Genomic DNA, 21,582 nt, shown 5'->3' on the forward strand with positions numbered 1-21,582 from the left:
TCCAACTGGTGATTGAAAAAAATTATAATTGGCATAATTAAAGAAAAAAAATGAATGAAATTTCCACTATATTAAAGGAGCTGGCTTAAATTTTCAGAAACTTAAGTAAGGGTTCATGCACACGCTGGCGTGTACGGTAAACGCGGTCCCTGTGCTGTCCACATCTCGCGGACAGTACATGCTGGCGTGTTCGGTAAACGCGGTCCCTGTGCTGTCCACATCTCGCGGACAGTACACGCTGGCGTGTTCGGTAAACGCTGTCCCTGTGCTGTCCACATCTCGCGGACAGTACACGCTGGCGTGTTCGGTAAACGCGGTCCCTGTGCTGTCCACATCTCGCGGACAGTACACGCTGGCGTGTTCGGTAAACGCTGTCCCTGTGCTGTCCACATCTCGCGGACAGTACACGCTGGCGTGTTCGGTAAACGCGGTCCCTGTGCTGTCCACATCTCGCGGACAGTACACGCTGGCGTGTTCGGTAAACGCTGTCCCTGTGCTGTCCACATCTCGCGGACAGCACACGCTGGCGTGTTCGGTAAACGCGGTCCCTGTGCTGTCCACATCTCGCGGACTGACGGCAGCTGCTCTGACCCAAACTGACGGCATGATACTGATTTAGGATGTAGCGACGAGTTCGTCCTATCTGTCCGTAGGTCTGTTGTACTGTACTAACATCATCACGTGAGTACAGTACAACAGACCCGCGGACAGATAGGAACTCACTGCACCATAAATCAGTAAAATGCAGTGAGTTTGGGTCGGAGGAGACAGGGCTGACACAGGCTGTGTTCATATGGATTAGTTATTTTATACATATTATTAAGTAACGCCAACGCAATCTTAACTTTCCTTCACTGTGACAGATCCTGTCCCTGCCCTCTGCGAGGGGTTTGCAATCTAATTTTTTTATCGTGCGCACACGCTAAGGCCATCTCCATAGGAAGCCATTTTACCTGCAAGCATGTTTTTGGACACTCGTGCAACGATGGGGAGAATGTGCAATGTACACGCTCCACTGATTCCCCTTGGTAGCTCATCCCATCTACCGGAGCTACACACAGGTGTGTGTGTGTGTGTGTGTGTGTGTGTGTGTGTGTGTGTATATATATTTTTATTATTATTATTTATTTAGAACATATATATATATACACACACACACACATATACACACACACACAAACATCATCTACATTTTATGCAGAAAATAGAAATACTACAAAAATACAGTGTAATAAATATCACACTAGGAAAATATAACAAAAAATGAGGAAAAAATAAGAAAGTGTAATATAAGTGGAAATGTCAGCAAAAAATATTCACTCCCTATCCGTAATCCCAGCAACCCTGTTGATTGGGGACTATACTACGTGAGCAGGCTTAGCTAGTGACAATTAATATTCATTAGGCATTGCACGGAGTGCTCATTGCCAGCCTCAGCTGTACTCTCCACGGGGAAGGGGAGCTATATTTATGATATTGGGGGCGATCCCCTCATAGGCAGAAGAGACCAGGAGGTCACAGCAGACCAATGAAATTATTTGCCCCACAGCAATGTCTCCCTTGAACGCTTTTACCTCTGATCTCATGGTGTTGATTAATGAAGCAATGGTGTCACAAGACCGACACACCAGAGCGACAAGAGAGTGAGAGCGCTCACCCTTGTAACGCTGGATGCCACACAGGACAAATGAATGTGCGTTTAATACATTTGCAAAGCATGGGCTAGAAATCATGCCCTGAGCGTCAAAAATGCTTAATAGCACACAATATGCATATTCTCAGATTTAAAGCACTTAATACAAACTGTACTGCTGCTTCCGACACGGAGGTCATTACAATGCTCAATAGGAGCTCCACATACATTATTGAAGGCACATTTTCCTTTGCTACAGGAGTTCAGTTGGGTAATGCACTGCGTGCGAGAAATACCATGGGGTGATTAATGCGGATTCTATTGGACATAAATCTTTTCATGTGTAACTATAAGCTTGGTAGGGAACGTCTTATATTGCCTTGTCCACATTAGCGGTGCTCATCATACGTACCTGCTGTACACCTAGTCCCTGCATTCTGCTTATGGAACATTTTAAAGGGATTCTCTGACGAAAAATATTCTAAAGTTTTCAAACCAGAACCTGGATCTGAATACTTTAGTAATTTCATGTAATTAAAAATAGCCACTGAGTTATTCAATAAAATGTATGGGATTGGCGCCACATGCCGTTTGTTCCTTTTCTTATTTCTTTGTCCGGCTCACCGAGACGGTCGCACATGCTCAGTTTCATCCTTCAACTGCCTCCAGAGCTGTGATAGGGAGAGCATGGACACGCCCCCTGAGCTGTGATAGGGAGAGCATGGACACGCCCCCTGAGCTGTGATAGGGAGAGCATGGACACGCCCCCTGAGCTGTGATAGGGAGAGCATTGACACGCCCCCTGAGCTGTGATAGGGAGAGCATTGACACGCCCCCTGAGCTGTGATAGGGAGAGCATTGACACGCCCCCTGAGCTGCATCAGAAAAGACACTCCCCTTGAGCCATCAGCTTGATATAAATCTAGCAGAGCGGGGAGATCTGTGGATCCATGTGAGGTACAGGGCTGGTTCTGGTTTTGTTAGAAAGATTGGCAAGTACTATAGGATGTCCGATTTTCATTTTTTACAATAATCATGGGATGACCCCTTTAAGGATATGGATAGCTGTCAGGTGATGTAAAGACAGTCTCATAACTCACAACATCAAATAAAACAAAGCACAACATAAAGCTAAACCTGATCTTTATATGTATATATGAGTGCCAGTACACGGTGCGGTCCAGCTACGGGATCCGCATGCTCATGCCGCATACGACTAATTACTAGGCCACAACTGTACTTGTAGCCTGGCAAATACCAGAAATCTGCATGAGGATCCCATGGCCAGTCCAGACAGTGTACGGACACCCTAGTATAGTATAATTCATATTTGTATAAATAACATTTTAATGACTATATAGAGATGGATGGGGCAAAAGAGACATAACTTCCTGCAAAAGTGGTCCGCTACAGATCCCTTTAACCCGTTCCCGACGGCCTTACGCATATATACATCATCGGCAGTCACAACTTTAAGTATGTCGCCATAGCCGCCGGGTGCCTGCTGTTTAAAATGCTGACCATGGACTTTTGACCCTTCAGATGCCTTGGTCAAATGTGACCACGTGATGCGGAGGAGCAAAAACCCGGAAGCGCGCGGTTACGGGTGTGTTCCAACTCCCTCTGGCGGAGACTGGGGGAGCCGGAGTGTGTGTGCAGCAACCCCTGTCCTCCTGTGTGACAGGAGGCTGCTGCACATTAGTTCCTATAGAGCCCCTGCCTGTGTATGGTATCTTCTCAATGCACTGTAGACAGGGGCTGATAATCTGATGATAGCAGTGCGCGTTTTGCTGAAAGGTGCTGTACAGGATTAAGAAAAAGATCTGCTTTCTTTTAGAAGCAATGCCACGAGTCCCCATAGGTTGAGTCTGGTTGTGCAGCTCAGCTCTATTGGAGTCAATACTAGAAAAGCGGACAACCCCTTTAAGTGGTCCTGCAATCTCCTACAGCTTAAAAAAGGAAATGTTTCCAAAAATTTAAAATATTAAGTGGTTCCAAAATTGAATTTTACTTTCATTGGGGTTGTGTGGGATTTTAATATTAATGACCGATCCTCAGGACAGGCTATCAATTAGAGATGGGCAAATGGATTCGTACAAATCAAATTTGTTCATCAGCGAGACTGAGCAGTGAGGGCTGGGCCGCTGCTTAAGAGGCTCCCCTCTTCCCTTTAAAGGGGTCCTCTCACTTCAGAAAGTGCCATTTATCATGCAGAGAAAGTTAATACAAGCCACTTCCTAATGTATTGTGATTGTTATCTTATTGCTGGCTTGATTTATTTTTCCATCACATGCGACCACCCTGCAATCCATCAGCGGTGGTCGTGCTTGCATACTATAGGAAAAAGTGCAAGCCTCTCTGGAGGCTGGGACAGTGGGGGCTCACATAGGTTGGTGCTTTTGTCTATAGTGTGCAAGCACGGCAACCACCTGCTGGATTGCAGGGTGGTCACAACCATGGAAAACAAGAATTATATAATGTAATGGAAAAATGAATCCAGCCAGCAAAGGAAGCCATATGGATAATCACAATACATTAGTAAGTGGCTTGTATTAACTTTGTCTACATAACGAGTGCCATTTGCTGAAGTGACACAACCCCTTTAATTGACAGGACCGGACATCTCGCGCCTGCAAAGCTGCTCTGAGTAGAGACGCATGCACAGTGGCTCTGGTGCTCCTACCAAAGCAGCACAGATGCTGACTGTGCAGACCCAAAAGTGTAGCAGTGACTCGCTCATCTCCATATTAGATCATTGGGGGTCCAACTCTCGGCGTCCCCACCGATCAGCTGCTTGAAGAGGACACAGTGCTTCATGCGAGCACTGCAGCTTCTTCAGCATTTACAATGCTCCACAACAAAAAAAAGCACACAGTATATATAGTAGCAGCTGTGTGGGTACTACAGTGTAGTCCTATTCACTTAAAGGGTCCTATGCTGTAATACCGAGCACAGTGGCTACGGTATATACAGTATACGGAGCACTGTAAACAACATAGGGCAGCAGCGCTATCCGAAGTATATGCCATCAATACTAAAATCCCAGGCAACCTCACTAAAAACTTGACAAAAAGGACTTTTGGGACCTCTACAAAAATGGTGACGGCACAGGTTTACAGGAAGCATTAACAAGGCGAAGCAGTCCCTACTATACTACAAAAATAAAAAGAAGAGGTCACTCAAAATATTATAGGTAGACATAATATATAATAAAAAATAATAAATCTGCGGATACCCACCCAAACTTTGCCGCTATGTCATACACTTGTTTCTCGTGTTGCAGGACTTTCTCACGATCACCTTCAAACAACAAAGTTGCAACACAAAGATGATTCGGATCAAAGCCTTTAAACTGTAAAACAAAAAGGGCAAAAAAAATCATTTAGTCATTTTAGAACCACATAACGGATCAAAACCCAATACTGAACCTATACTATATTATACTATACTGGGACCTGGCAAAAGGGTGCACAGTGGAAAATAACATTCAGCCCTATTGTTGTTGTCAAAAACAACGTAACCCTGACAGATCCTACTCTATCCGTACGGCCTCATTCACAAGACCGTATTTTTGGTCCGAGTCTGATCGCACAAGGGCCATTTAATTTCTATGGGACCGCAAAAAGTGAGGACAGCACGCGGATGTGGCGCAAATATAAGAACATGTCCTACTCTCGTCTGTTTGCGGACAAGAATACGCATTTTGACGATGGGGCCTGCGAAAGTGCGGGATGCACATGGCCGGTGTCCGCATTTTGGTTTGTGGACCGCAGAACGGATACAGCTGTGCGAAGGTAGACTGAGGGTTCATGACCCACCAAAAAGGTTGGTACAAGTACAGGTACATGGCCTCTAAATGATGTCCTCTTTGAATAACCGTTATCCCATCACTTCCACCACAATCTATATGCAGCGCCACCACCAAATAGATGAAAATAAATTCTATCGGTCTGAATGTACCGCGTATTTCCCAGCGTATGCTTTCCAATGAGTACCCCGGCATTCTACTAGTGATCAGAGGAGGCTTTCTTTTATTCACCTATTCCTGCAAAATATCATAAAGGATCATTTACACAAATCTTTGGCCACAGTTTTGGTCCCTTCTGGATCTTGGTCACGCTCTTGTCTGAAGCCTTAGAAGCATACCGTATCTAATGCTTGAGACAAGAGCGTGACCAAGATCCAGAAGGGACCAAAACTGTAGGTCCAGTAGTTTGGAAACACGTTTTTCCCAATGTTTTGTCCAAGGTCTTTGTAAGACAGAAACGTTGGCCAGAAATGTAGGCGAGACTTATTTCTTACGATCTGCTGCTGGAATAAGTGAAGAATAGGGATGCGCGAAACCGAACTTTACAGGTTTGGGTGGTGTAGGAAATCCGTTATGTATTCCATCCTAATGGAATTCAAAACAGAAGCCTTTAACAGGCATTCCGTTTAGATCCGTCATAATAGAAGTCTATGGCCAAGCATAACGGATCCGTCTAGTTTCAGTTATGCAGGACTTTGTAAAGTTCAGGTTCACTCATCCCTAGTGAAGAACACTTCATTTGATTGCTATTATGGAGTGCAGTGGTTTTCTCTACAATATTTATGGAACTACCCGACCAGTGGGCACCTAAATACTCAGTGGAAGACTGACACAAGTATGGCACACAGTGCCATACATCACCCCTAGACTCCCATTGTAAAACATCACGTACTGGTACATGGACAGTATACTTTTTTTTACTTTGTCAATCTATATAGGAAAGTTTAGCAGACTAGGTTTTCCTATACAGTGGACAAAAAAGCACTTGGACATGATGGGGGCCAAAAGGGCACTCTTCTGGCCTGTTGGGTGAACGGAGTCCTATGGTATGGCCATTAAAGGGGTTATCCCACAGAGTAGGTGATAAATGTATGGTTGCTGGGTGTCGGACAGCTGAGACCCCCACAATCATTAGAACAGGGTTGCCGAGCAGCCAGTTGGGAGGCATTTGAATGGAGCAGGGGTCACCCATGCACCCTCTGCTTCTCTATTCAGTGTCTTTGGGACTGACTTGGCTATCTGTTAGTCCCATAGACACTGAATGGAGCTGCAGGGGACACACAAGACCACCGTTAAAATGCCTCCACACCCCCACTCTAGCAATAGGCAGGGGGTACCAGCAGCTGGAAATGTGGTGGATAGGTGACAAATGTTTGTTGTGTGACAAGCCCGCTATCTTCAGTGGCTGCTGTTGCACCTGCTGACTGGTGTCCTATCTCCTGTTAGAGGTGCCATGCAAAGGTATATGTTGCCTGCCAATTAAAACATCCCCCAATCTCTCTGACCAAAGCATCAGGTGGTCACAGCATCGTCTCCTGAGACACATGATGCACAAGAACTCGGCACCTTAAATTGCAAATCGGCCAAGTTACCACTTCTCTAGGAACCCGATGCCCCATGGCTCCTAGAGAAGTGACGTACAATATCGTTGAGGGTGACCTGGACCAGTGTGTAGAAGTGGGGTTCACTCTGAAAGCAGCGTCTTGTATACATTTAACCCGATCACAGAAAACCCTAGAAGAATCAGTGAAAGTACCGCCGAGCACCAGGAGCGTTCCTGCGCTGTCTGCCAAGAAATAAACATGCAGATCTGCTCCCAAGACTAACATTTCTCTAGCCGTACTTTCTAGAAACTGCTGCAGAAAGCCATAAAGTGGAAGAGCACAGGGCTGTGATTAAATCATAAGACGGGGAACATATTTCAGTACTTAAATATTTCAACACATCCGAAAGAAAACCTAATCCTTTATCTTAAAAAAATCCCTAATTAATTGAGTCCATTAAACAAAAATTAAACGATCTTTAAATCCTTTTTGTTGCGATTTGTAACATGTTCCGTCCTGGAAAATGTGAAAGGAGTTTTCAGGGAGTTTGATATTAATGGCCTATCCTCAGGACAGGTCGACAATATCTGACTGGTGGGAGTTTGGCACCCGGCACTCCTGCCGATCAGCTGTTGTGGCTCTCCGGTGAGTGTAGCAGCCTCCTCACAGCGCCGTACATTGCTTAGTGGCTGTGCTTGGTACTGCAGCCCGGGCCTACGGAGCTGCAAATAGGCCATGTGACAAATGAACATGACGGCCTAGGAAGAGGCTGTTACAGTGGGGATGCTGGGTGTTGGACCCCCTACGCTCAGATACTGATGACCGCAGTCTACGGCACTCCAGCTGTTGTGAAACTACAACTCCCAGCACGCTCCAGTCTCTTCTATGAATGTTCTGAGAACAAACAAGTAAGTGTGCATGCTGGGAGTCATAGTTTAACCACAGCAGGAGTGCCGAAGGTTGACGATTTCTGTGATAGACCAGCAATATTGAACTCCAGGAAAATGGTGGACGCTCCATTTGATACAACCAAATACTTACAGGTGAAACTTGAAAAATTAGAATATCGTGCAAAGGTTATTTAAGTAATCCAACTTAAAAGGTGAAACTAACATATGAGATAGACTCATTACATGCAAAGCGAGATATTTCAAGCCTTTTTTTGTTATAATTTGGATGATTATGGCTTACAGCTTTTGAAACCCCAAAGTCACAATGTTGAGGTACCCTTTGCTCAGGGGGTATGGATTCATTCGCTGACTAGAGTGTGACACTTTCAGCCTAGAATATTGAACCTTTTCACAAAATTCTAATTTTAAGCTGCATTAATGCAATTTCTTTTAATTTGCATTACTGAAATAAATGGACTTTTGCACGATATTCTAATTTTTCGAGTTTCACCTGTATAAAAACTGCAGCAGCAATGCTATGATGCCAAATTTTGGGGGAATGTGTTAGGCAGGCCATACACATTAGATAAAATCCAGCCAGGCCTGCCTACTTCAGCAGAATTGGCCTATGGCAATTAGAATGTGGGCTTTTTTTCAAAGAAATCAATAGCAGATATCTGAAGCTGAAACTTTGATTAAGGCCTCATGCACACGACCGTTGTGTGCATCCGTGGCCGTTGTGCCGTTTTCCCTTTTTTTTCGGGGACCCATTGACTTTCAATGGGTCCGTGGAAAAATCGGAAAATGCACCGTTTTGCAGCCGAGACCGTGATCCGTGTATCCTGTCCGTCAAAAAAATATGACCTGTCCTATTTTTTTGACGGACAACGGTTCACGGACCCATTCAAGTCAATGGGTCCGTGAAAGAACACGGATGCACACAAGATTGGCATCCGTGTCCGTGACCTGTGGCCGTAGGTTACTTTTTATACAGACGGATCCGAAGATCCGTCTGCATAAAAGCTTTTTCATAGCGGAGTTTTCACTTCGTGAAAACTCAGAACCGACAGTATATTCTAACACAGAGGCGTTCCCATGGTGATGGGGACGCTTCAGGTTAGAATATAGTAAAAGAACTGTGTACATGACTGCCCCCTGCTGCCTGGCAGGTGCTGCCAGGCAGCAGGGGGCAGCCCCCCCCTGTAGTTAACACATTGGTGGCCAGTGCGGCCGCCCCCCCCCCCCCCCCCCTCCCTCCCTTGTAGTTAACTCATTGGTGGCCAGTGGGCCCCCCTCCCTCCCCTGTAGTTAACTCGTTGGTGGCCAGTGCGGCCAGCCCCCCTCCCTCCCCTGTAGTTAACTCGTTGATGGCCAGTGGGCCCTCTCCCCTCCCTCCCCCTCCTAATTAAAATCTCCCCCCCTATCATTGGTGGCAGCGGAGAGTACCGATCGGAGTCCCAGTTTAATCGCTGGGGCTCCGATCGGTAACCATGGCAATCAGGACGCTACTGCTGTCCCGGTTGCCATGGTTACTTAGCAATTTGTAGAACCATTATACTTACCTGCGAGCTGCGATCTCTGCGTCCGGCCGGGAGCTCCTCCTACTGGTAAGTGACAGGTCATTAAGCAATGCGCCGCACAGACCTGTCACTTACCAGTAGGAGGAGCTCCCGGCCGGACGCAGAGATCACAGCTCGCAGGTAAGTATAATGGTTCTACAAATTGCTAAGTAACCATGGCAACCGGGACAGCAGTAGCGTCCTGGTTGTTATGGTTACCGATCGGAGCCCCAGCGATTAAACTGGGACTCCGATCGGTACTCTCCGCTGCCACCAATGATAGGGGGGGGGGGGGGGGAGATTTTAATTAGGAGGGGGAGGGAGAGGGCCCACTGGCCACCAACGAGTTAACTACAGGGGAGGGGGGCCCACTGGCCACCAACGAGTTAACTACAGGAGAGGGAGGGGGGCCCACTGGCCACCAATGAGTTAACTACAGGGGGGGGGGGGGGGGGCGCACTGGCCACCAATGAGTTAACTACAGGGGGGGGGGGCTGCCCCCTGCTGCCTGGCAGCACCTGCCAGGCAGCAGGGGGCAGTCATGTACACAGTTATTTTAGTATATTCTAACCTGAAGTGTCCCCATCACCATGTGCCCGCATCCACATTTCCTGTCCGCGGGCCCGAAAAAAAAAAAAAGCACATGTCCTATTCTTGTCTGCAACAAGAATAGGCATTTCTATTGGGATCCGCAAAACACTGCAGACGCGTGAATGGACCCTAAATTGGGGGGGTGGGGGGGGGGGGGGTTTCGCCCCATAACAGTGGCATAAAAAAAAGTCACTAATTATGGTGCACGTCCTAATTTGAGACTTTTAGAGGTTCTCAACACTGTGTCGAGAAAAGGGAGTGGTTTGGTGGGAGGTCCCAGAGGTGCCCGCAAAGTCCCAGAGGGTGCACTGCGCATGTGCGGCCACCCTCCATTGATTCCTATGGGAGCGCCAAAAGTAGCTGAGCGACACGCTGAATGGGAGGCGCTCCGCACAAGCGTGCCCACCGCTCCATTTACTTCTATTGGGCTGATGGAAATAGCAGACCCAGCGCTCAGCTATTCTCAGCGTTCACATAGGAATGAATAGAGGATGGCCACGTATGCGCCTCTGGGAATTTGTGGGCTCCCTTTTAAAGTATAGGTGGGGGTCCTAGAGGTAGGATCCTAGTGATATGCCCCCAATGAGAGCTGAGATGCAATACCACATGAGGCTCAAAAAACTACTTTTAAAACAAAACAAAAAAAACGCAATTTCTAATTTCAGGCGATGCTTTTAATGAAAATAATACTGCAGCACATGAACTACGGCTTTGGGCAGGTTCACTTAGTCAACCCAAGTCTGCTAAATCTCCAAGCTGTGATTTTCCAGTAGGCGGAAGAGAGACGCAAGCATGCTAAGGATCACCACTCTCCTTAAAGGGAACATGCTGCACAATACTAGATGATGGGTTTGGACCTAAATAAGTCCCCTTTTACCCACAAATTCATCCCGTATGCAGTAAACAGCGAGAGCAGAAAGCTGCTGCTGGGCGCGTCCACTCTTCACATTACTTTGGTGGAAATATTACTCTACATGTCAGTCTTTACATTTAATGGGACGCCTTTATGGGCTCAGCGGGATAATAAATGCTCCGAATTCACTGATCAGTCACGGGTAGTTTAATGCCACTAGAATCTAGGAGCAGTATGCGCCCCATGTACATGCTACTTGAAATTTTGCAAAAAGCCAAGTTGGCGTCATGAACAAAAAAAATTAAAAATGTTTCAAACACACAAACACACAAAACTGTACCTTTGTGATGTAGAATTTTTTTAACCCATCCAAAAATGAAGTAAAAATTGAGGCCACCTGAGGTTTAAGAGCATGCCCTGTAAAATAAAAATACATACATGCACCAATAAATCAAATATAAATGGGTAAGCGGCTGCGATGAACGTTCAATGAGATACGCTAAACTGGTGTCATATAGAGGGAAATGCGATCTGGCCGTTTCGTTCTCAGCCTGGGATGCCGCACTGAAGTGGGTCCCTGGCCAGGCTGACAATGAAAGGGTTAAAAGGTAGAAGCGGCTTCTTGCAATAGCCATGCCAACTAAGATCTCAATCACTCATGGTGGGAAACAAAAAACAGACGTCCATACGACATAAAACATCCTATAGGCCAGAAGAGCTCCGACATAAAGCTGTAGGAGTCGTGTAAACAGACATAAAGAAGGCTTTGGCAGCAGTTCCTCGAGTTTGCCCTTATACGTGTATGTAAAATACTAACCGGTGGGAAGATGGTGATGTATACTCCTAACTACACAACAAGATCAGGTATATTAACCACTTCATTGCTGAAGAGGCAATTGCAAAGTGTGAAAGCGGTGGTGAAGATTTGCTACCTAAATTGATCTGCTGTGGACCCTCAAAATCGATGGATTTGTCCTAAAGCATGTGGGTGACGTTATGCCCCATGCCAAGTCCCACTCTCCTCCAATTCCGGGCCCCGCGGGCCTGGATGTGGGATGTGCCGTCTACATACGCGTCACTGCTGCTGACCAATCAATGGCCTCAGCAGTCATGTGCCGTACCGGAACACACCACCACTGAGGCCACTGATTCGCCTGCAGCAGTGGTCAGCATGTAGATGGCATCTCACACTTCCAGCCTAGCAGGTACTGGAAACAGAGGGGCTCAGCACTTTTTAATACCCCGCCAAGCCATATAAACAGAGGTTCCTGCTATCGGAGAACCCCTTTAAAAAGGAGTTGTCTGGTATAGAAAAAAAAACCTCATCTATTAGGCAGAGCACAGAGCAGCTACATCTCCTGACCTAGAGAATTCGGCACATTCATGCAGCTCTTATGGTAAGGGACTTCTCTACTTTTGACCCTTAAAGGGATTTGGTCTATGGAAAGCATTTATCACCCATCTACAGGACAGCTGATACAAATTAGCGCTGCAGAACATTTTGGTGCTATATAAAGATTATAAGTACTGCTACATGGCGTGATAGTGGTTTGTTTTGGCAAAGATGGTGGCCTCGGGTCTCCAAAGAAATGTCTAGTGCCGACATATGTTTTTAAACCTATCCAGCATTCTTGTTGGAGATTCAGGAAGTCTGCAATTGATATGTCCAGGCAAGCAAATCCCTAAATTTCCTTAGCAACTTTGAGCTGTTCCCCTATGAATTTGTATTGAAGAGCTCCTCAACCGGTCATGTTAAAGGTGGATGAAGAAGCACTCCTTAAGGTGGATTTACACGTCCAGATAATCAGAAAGATTATCGGGAATGAACCTTCCTGTGACTGTTCATTCCTGACAATTTCTGGGCAGCAGATCATGCAGTCTAAACAGGGATCTGCTGCCCAGAAACAATGTAGCTGTATGAGGACAAGCGGTCACAATAGCAATACCTCGTCCTCGTACCCTGGAGGTGGTCCCTGCATCCCCACCGAACGAGCAGCCAACTGTCGGGAAGGAACTCTTGCTTCAAGACAATCTGCTGCTCCTCGCCCTGTCTAAATCCACCTGTAGACTTTCAAGAATTGACGTATAATTTATTGCCGGTGCATTACCAGATGCGACTTTTCAGCAAAGAACCTTCCTCATGCTAAGGGGTGCTTTTTTTGGATGTCGCATCTAGGGCGAGTTTGACCAAACCTCCATTGGCAAGCACTCGCATTTCTATTTTTTCTCATGTTTTCCTTGGGGTGCTGTTCTCCCTAGCAGCATGTTGTAGAGCAGGAGGGGCTGGGTAATGATGGCAACAAAATCCCTAGATTTTGTTAGTGACTTTCAGCTGTTACTCTAAAGTCAGCCATGTTTTACAGGCTAGGGTAGGGCTAAAGCCCATCCATTAGTGCCGGTGACGTCACCAGGAACACTGCTAGGTGGGAGCCTCCTCCTAGCAATGTAAGGTTGTAGATAAAAAAAAAAGCCCTTGCCGTGCTCCATACAGCGCAGGGCAAGGGAGAGCATCGGAGCATGACATTTTCCAATGCTCAACTCAGAGGGGCTGCCAGGGGGGAGAAGGGGCTATGACCCCTTTAAGGATTGTTCAGTTAACAGATCTCTCCCCCTACTCCCTCATGCACTTGCTTTGCCAAATGTTTGTGTCTCTTTAATAGGGAGAAAGCCACTGCCGGTGGCTAATCTCCTGGGAGAACAAAAGGGATTGGGACGAAAATGTTCTTTTTGCCCGATCCTTCTCTCACCCCTAACATCATCTGTTGGGGATAGTTGGCAGCTCCCCACTGCGGCCCTAAGTATCTACAGAGCTCCTTGACTTTTCTTAAAGGGCACCTGTCGCATTAAACATGGTGTCTCAGCTGCAGGTAGCATGTTATAGAGCAGGAGGAGCTGAGCAGACTGATGGCAGCAAAATCCCCAGATTTCCTTAGTGACTTTCAGCTGTTCCGCTAAGAATTTACATTGTAGAACAACTTGTCTTAAAAAGGGAAAGTTCCACCTGGTTGCCATGGTTTTTAAGGACTGCTTTGCTTTTTCTACGATTGCATTTTACTCATTTTGGGCTAAAACTAGTTTTTTTTTCAATTGTTCTTTATTAAAAATGTTTAGCCATTTCTGAGATACAAGGGTTAAAAATCAGTCTGTTTGCATTCTGCCACAGTCTGTTTTCTTTGATTCCTGTTATCTGGTGGCTCATGTTTAGCTCTCATCTCTGATCTCCTGACCTCATAAACACTGGTAATAGCTAAATTCTTCTCAAACTGATTAGAATATGGCTTAAATAGGTGCTTATCAGGTGAGGAGATCAGAGAAGAGATACACATGAGCTGTCAGATGACAGGATACAAAGAAAACAGACTGTGACAGCTTGCAAACAGACTGATTTTTAACCCTTGTAGCTCAGAAATGGCTAAACATTTTTAATAAATAAAATGCAACAAAAAAAATTGCCCTGAAGGTGTCCACAGCTTTTAACACCACTATCCAATATCCATCCTTCTATACAGATAGCATTTATGCTGACAAGTCGGTGCTCTCCTATACGTTAGGTGCTTTATTTCCCTGAAGTCCATTTGTCTTCTCAATCAAATACAGTACAGAGACTGTTCACTAATTAAGGTTTAGTCCCTAACTGAGGCCGTCAGGTAACTGGACGGCATATTAACAAGACATTCCGAGGGTTAAAATAATTACATATTGATTTGTATTGATTGTTAACCAAGTCTGCTACTCTGAGGATATAATCTGGTGGCCGCGTTAATGGACACATGAGCACTTTACAGAGTCACATCAGCACGAGTGGTTATCTATACTAAGCAAACTCACCAAACTGAAACTGTGCATTGTCCATAAGGCGGATTGAGGCAGGAGCACATCTCTGCAAGAGAAAAAGGGGGAAATAAAAGGTCAACCATATTCAAGAGGGGAAAAATATTATAACCGAGGTCCATAAATTTGGATGGTAAGAAAACACAGGCATTTTGCATTTGCATTTTCACGTTACAGCAAAAGTCCTATACGCTCAACCCTCAATACTGAACACACTAGGGCAGATTTATTAACATTGCCTAAAATAAACCCAGAGAAGACGGGTAGACGATGGGCACAGATTTGTGACTCAGCATGAAAAACTAACTACTTTTGTCATTTACTTTACAAAAATGCTCTAGTCGCGACACCTTTCCTTTACTTCAAAATAATGGTGCCCTCTGGTGTTCAAACTGTATAGTAATGTGCACATCTTGGTATGGAGCTGAATGAGCAGGACACACATACTCAGTTCCAACTTGCTACAAGTTCGATCCTGTTAGAAATTGTGACAGTTACAGAAAGAGAGGTGCAGCAGAAATAACACATACCCTGAGCTGTGATAGGGAGAAAGCTGCAGAAAAAAAAAGGACACGCCCATTGAGAAAGGATATGTCCCCAGAGCTTTGATAGGGAGAGTGCTGCAGAAGAAAGGACACACCCGTTGAGAAAGGACACTCTTCCTGAGTTGTGATAGAGAGAGAGAGATATGCAGAAGAAAGGACACACTCCCTGAGCTGGCAGCCTGAAGAAAATCTGGAAAAGCAATTGAAGCACAGATCTGTGGATCCATGTGAGGTACAGGGCCGGCTCTAGCTTTGTTAGAAAAAGATTGTAATGTACTAAATTATATTAGATTTTCTTTCCCCCCCCCCCAATTAATTATTGGATAACCCTTTCAAGAATCCCTGCACTGGAATTAGCAAGATCTCAAGTGGACTACTCTACTGGACTGGTGGAGATAGAAGTGGACAAGTGTACAGAGGAGAGCAGCAATGTGCATGCGGGTCCACCACACCAATCAAACTGAGGAACATGGACCCCCGTTCTCGTGAATGCCAGGGGTCCAAGCAGTCAGACCACCGACAATCAGACACTTATCCCCCTAGTCTGTGAACAGTTGTTTTATTGGGACAACCCCTGTAAAGAATACAAACTTCCCTCTACTAAACAAATGCAATCTGAAAAGATTTGGGCTTGCGAATAAAAAAAAAGCTAAGAAAAAAAACAATATGCATGTAAAAAAAATTAAAATAAATACTGCGACAGTTGAGCTTTGGCCACAGGTACCTGTAAAAGGAGTTGAGTTAGAAATTAACTTTTACTCAATTTATAATCCTTTTCCTACAATAAGGCTAGGGCTACACTGCAGCATGTGTTGAGCGACATCCATATTGCAGGTCATATTTTGTAATGATAGTCTATGGTGTCGCACTGTGATATGCGACCATACTGCGATAGTCGCATACAAATCCATCTTGTCGTGTCGCAGTACCAATGTGACCCATGTTGCAGAGTAGTTGCACCTTATATGTCGCGCAACATATGTAGCAGTGTAGTAACACACGCGACACACGTCATCGTGGAGCCCTAACCTTAAAGAAAGATATGTCATCTTAAAAAAAAAAACGTGTAGAAAGCAACAACCGGGGCGTTGAAACGAGAAATGCAATCCCGACTCCATCTGATAAGTGGGCTGCATGCCGTCAGTAAATGAAAACACACAGGTCAGTGGTCCGCTGCGAATCGCTGCATAATTCACCTCTGTGGTTATCAGCCCGCATAGACATTACATAAGTAGGGCAGACGTCAGCACGAGACCGTAGTGATACAGATATGGATTTTGCTCTTTATCATTATTTCCTCTGTTACAGCAGATATATAAAACAATAAAAATATGCGCGCTCTCATGACAACGTCCATAAATAGAGCCGACGAAATTAGCGATTTGGTCATATTACAAATTAATCTGCCATAGAAAATGAATCAAGGTAAAGTTAAGAGCATTTTCCAAATGAGAAACAATGGCGATGAATGCCTTCATCACCCAATTATCATTTTCCCTGTACCGACGTGCAGATGATTTCTACACGGGACCCAGACAGGTTTATTTAAAAAAAAAAAAAAAAAAAAGATAAAATCAACTGTGGATTTTTTTTTTTTTTTTAGACGTTCTCCGCCTTTAAAATGGGATCTTTTGAAATGATTCACTTGAATTGTACTATATTTTAGTGCAATTTCCACAATTAGAATTCTGCAACAAATGTGCCGTGTGTGAACATATCGCTGTAGTGAATTCCCTTTACAGGAAGATATTTTTAAAATACAAAAAACTCTGTTGCCCCTAGCAACTAATCACAACGCAGCTTTCATTTTTCAAGAGCAGAATAAGAAATGAAAGCAGCAGAGTGATTAGTTAGTTATTTTGGTCAACAAAGGCTTATATTAAAGGGGTTTTCTAGGCTACAGATATTGAGAACATAGATATTGATCATTTTCAAACCAGCCCCTGGATCTGAATACTTTTGCATGAAATTAAAAATGCTATATAGCCACTGAGTTATTCCATAAAATATACCTGTGTAGCGCCCCCTTAAGTTTGTTATTTTTCTTATTTTTCCGTTCGTCATACTGAGGTGGTCGCACATGCTTAGTTCCATTCCTTCAACTGACTCCTGAGCTGTGATAGGGAGAGAGCTGCACCAGGAAGGACACGCCCCCTGAGCTGCCACCTTGATATCAATCTAGCAGAAGTAGAACAATGATTGGGGAGAGCTCTGGATCCATGTGAGGTACAGGGCAGGTTCTAGGTTTGTTAGATAGAGAGTTATATACTGTGAGAGGTCAGATTTAGATTATAATTTTTTACATTAAAAGGGGTACTCCGGGAATTAAGAAAATGAAAATACTTAAATATTACTTTATTATAAATATATTCTCAAATACCTATCATTATTTATAATGGCTTGTTTCATCTGGGGAGCAATCCTCAGGGGAAACAAAATGGCTGCTGTCCCATTAGTTCACACAAAACCTGTCCTGATCATACATAAGGACAATTTTCTTTACAACACTGAGGTAAAGTGCTGCCTCCTACTTGTCAGGGATTATGATCCTGAATACAGATGATAAGAACTTTAGCTGAATCTCTGGGGAATTTAGTTCATGAGGAGACATGAAGTACAGAGAGGACGGACAGGACAGACTGTGGTAATGGAGACTGTAAACAAGTGCTGCTGCTCATTAGCCACCCCTCACCCTCCTCTCATGTCTCCTCATCTTCTCCATTCCCACAGAGATTCCCCTGTATTCAGGATCATAATTCCTGACAAGCAGAGCAGAGAGGAGGATGAGGCAGCAATATGGCTCATTGTGGTGAAGTAACCTGTCCTCCTGTGTGATCAGGACAGGTTTTGTGTGTACTGATAGGACGGCGGCCATTTTATTTCTCCTAATGATTGCTCCCCAGACAAAACAAGTCATTCTAAGTAATGAAAGGTATTTGTGAATATAATATTTAAGTATTTTCATTTTTTTTGTTCCTGGAAAACCCCTTTAATCATGGGATTTAATATCAGATCTCTTGGGGTCAGAGCCTTACATTGATCAGCTATTTTGGGCTGCCGTGGTGCTGGAGGCAGACGGCGCCATATATGGTGTAGTGGCCATGCTGGGGTACTGCAGCTAAACTGCCATTCAAGTCACACCGGCGCTGGAAACTACAGAGTTTATGAAGCCTTCTGCGTCCGATGGGGGGGATGGGGAAGGGGGGAGAATCAGACGATTATTTGGGGTGGGGGGGAAGGGGGGGGAATCATATCTCTACTGATCTGATAGAGGATAGGTTATCCATATCTGGTGCACGGAGTTGTCTTCTTCTGTCAAATGGATCAAAAGGTCTCAATGAAAAACGGTCTTTGTTGCTCCAAGCAACCTATCACAATGCAGCAAATAAAAGCAGAGTTGTGCCAATTTCCCATTTAGACAGTTTCATAAATCCCCCCCTCCCCCAATTTCCACATCACGGCGCCCATATGGGTCATCACTTCGTTTTCAGAAGGAGAAGTCTGTCAAGCCATGTAATACAGGAGTGGGGATTGTGTTTCTGCAAAACTGGGCTGTTTGGGAAACTGAGCGGGAGCTGGAAGGGTATATCTGCAAGGAACGGACATGCCACAGACTGTCCGCTGTGCAATCGCGGGCAGAAAACCCTGTAGTGGCAGCAAAGTGCATGAGATTTCCAGGGCACATAATAAGTCCACAAACAATGTCAATTGATGCTGAAGCTTTCCTCCATGGACTTCATCCTCTACAATGTATAGGGTGAAATCTGCAGCAAGTCCAGAGTACAATCCCTCAGAAGTCTGCATGTAACTCCCGTGCCGTGTACCATGTTGAGCGCCAGCCAACCGGTGAATCTAGGTTCAATATTTTTTGCTTTCTTCCCTTTAGAATGAACTGTTTTTCAAGAATGGTATAATTACACAGAGTAAGGCTACATGCACACGACCAAATTACAAAAAAAAATAAAAAAAATGATGAAATCTGTATGTCATTCTTTTGGCGGATCCATTGTATCAATGCCTAAAACATACAAGAATAGGACATTTCCTATTTTTGCGGGGCTACGGAACGGACATACTGATGCATATTTTTTTCCGGACCCATTGAAATGAATGGGTCCGCATCCTAAAAAAAAAAAAAAAATGGAACGGACACGGAAACAAAATATGTTCGTGTGCATGTAGCCTAAGAGTATTATTGAATATCAAACCACGAAAAGCAGCAAAACCAGCGCCACAATGACTCCTCAAAAGGGGCAAACTAAGGCTGGGTTCACATCGCCGTTTCATTTTTCCTGGTCTTCTAATCCGCCAGAAGAGCAAAAAAAAAAAAAAAAAAAGAGATCCTGTATTTTAGGCATCCGTTACGCATATTTTGCATCTGTTTTATGCATGCGGGACTTTTTTCTTTTTTCCATTTAAAATAACTGATTTCAGACGGAAATGGCTAAAACGGAGGCAACATGTGCACAACAGATGCCTAAAATACAGGATTCGAAGCCAGCCTAAGTATGACCTTTCCTGAGATGTATAAATACTTTCCACAGATCCAACGACAGGCCGCGTATAAAGTTCTCCCCTAAACAGAAACCAATAGATGAAACTGTGTAACGAGCCGCGCGGTTTCGAACGGTAGAACGTCTGATCAGAAGTCAGGAAACCATCACTCAAAGATGGATGTGGGATCACATCTGTTTCACTAACATTTACTTGCAAGTAATGACAAACTCAACCCAAACTAATATATACCACAGGCCCCGATGTACAAACACAGGAAGGAAAGTTAATGTCACTGGTGATGGATAGGCCTGCTGGACGTGCGCTGCTTTTTAAGTGCCACCAAACCAAACCAGGTAGTCACAGAATCAGAGCTGGTCATTGTGAGCTTTGATTCCGTGACCCATAACACTGCCCGGGTTCCTGTAATTATATAAGCCATGTAGCTGGAAAGAAGGAAGCGAGGCCATCTAATAAATCAACCGCTCTCCTCGACTCGGGAAACGTAACCCTACAAACACACAGACCTCCAGACAACAAACAGAGAAATGGTGTTCCATTAATTTTTGTAGCCAGGGAGTCCAGAACTGACACAGACACGATGAACCTGGAATTCGTAGCTCATTAGCAAGGACCTTGATAAACTATGAGAAGCACTGGGGCCAATACTGGTACATGGGGAGAAGTATCTTCTGGATTCTAGAACTCACTGATGAAGGAGGCTTCAGAAACAAGGACAAGAAAAAGAAGGAAATAAGAAGAAAAAGAAAATATATAAAATCAAAAAGGCACCAAGCTGAATTTAAACATTATTATTTTTTTATTAATCAGATCCAAGACCCTAAAAAGGGTTGTCCCATCTGGACATTGACGACATATCCACAGGATATGCCATAAAAACGCAATAAGTGCAGGTTGTGCCTCTATAACCCGCACCTATCTCACAAACAGGCTCCATATGCATTTCCATGCTTTCTTTTTATTATTATTATAATAAAAAAAAAAAAAAAAAAATCCCATAAAAATAAATGCAGTCCCACATGTGCGGCAACCTCTCCATGCATAGCGAGGTGAGATGGGGCCCTCCTTACCATTGGGAGGAACCCCGCATTTCAGAGTGAGACTAATTATCTAATAGTAGAGAAAAGCAAGAAGCCTCCCAATGAAAAGCATTGAAACCCTTCTCAGTAGGGCTGTGTGATGAAATGAATTAATTTGATTAACTCGCTTTTTTCAACCTGACCATGTCCATTTTTTCAATATCATGACCGATTTTTTTCCTTCTGGAGCACCGATTCAACGCAGCACGTGGGGGTCTCTCTGCTGGCTGGGAAGAGCGGCACATGCTGCACCGGTACAGCGCTTCAGACCACAGTCTCCTCCTCTCTCCCTCTTAGTGGACGTGGGCAACACTATCCTCAGTGACCGAGGCTCAGCTACTGTTAGGGTCCCCTGGCCTGGAGCCATCACAGGGGAGATAGAGATGGAGCAGCGGGAGAGCTGTGGGCAGGAGCTGGGACGTTGAGAGAGCACACGGCAGCTGAGAACCAGGGCATCTAATGTATATATAGAGAGGGAGGGCATCTAATGTATATAGAGAGAGGGAGGGCATCTAATGTATATAGAGAGAGAGGGAGGGCATCTAATGTATATAGAGAGAGAGGGAGGGCATCTAATGTATATAGAGAGAGAGGGAGGGCATCTAATGTATATAGAGAGAGAGGGAGGGCATCTAATGTATATAGAGAGAGAGGGAGGGCATCTAATGTATATAGAGAGAGAGGGAGGGCATCTAATGTATATATAGAGAGAGAGGGAGGGCATCTAATTATAT

The 21,582-nt window shown here is 44.8% G+C and overlaps 1 protein-coding gene across 2 annotated transcripts in view; it reads right to left on the reverse strand.

Annotated features, from left to right (window-relative positions):
- AGPS (alkylglycerone phosphate synthase) overlaps window positions 1–21,582 on the reverse strand; it is a 244,162-nt gene that overhangs the window by 51,237 nt on the left and 171,343 nt on the right. For both annotated transcript variants that reach the window (XM_040440072.1, XM_040440071.1), the window contains exons 12-14: window positions 14,707–14,758; window positions 11,219–11,295; window positions 4,873–4,985 (exon numbers count right to left, since the gene is read on the reverse strand). In XM_040440072.1, coding sequence (XP_040296006.1) covers window positions 4,873–4,985; window positions 11,219–11,295; window positions 14,707–14,758 — 242 coding nt within the window. The remainder of the gene's footprint in view (window positions 1–4,872; window positions 4,986–11,218; window positions 11,296–14,706; window positions 14,759–21,582) is intronic.

This window comes from Bufo bufo, chromosome 7, assembly GCF_905171765.1.
Source record: "Bufo bufo chromosome 7, aBufBuf1.1, whole genome shotgun sequence".
Classification (NCBI taxonomy): Eukaryota; Metazoa; Chordata; class Amphibia; order Anura; family Bufonidae; genus Bufo; species Bufo bufo.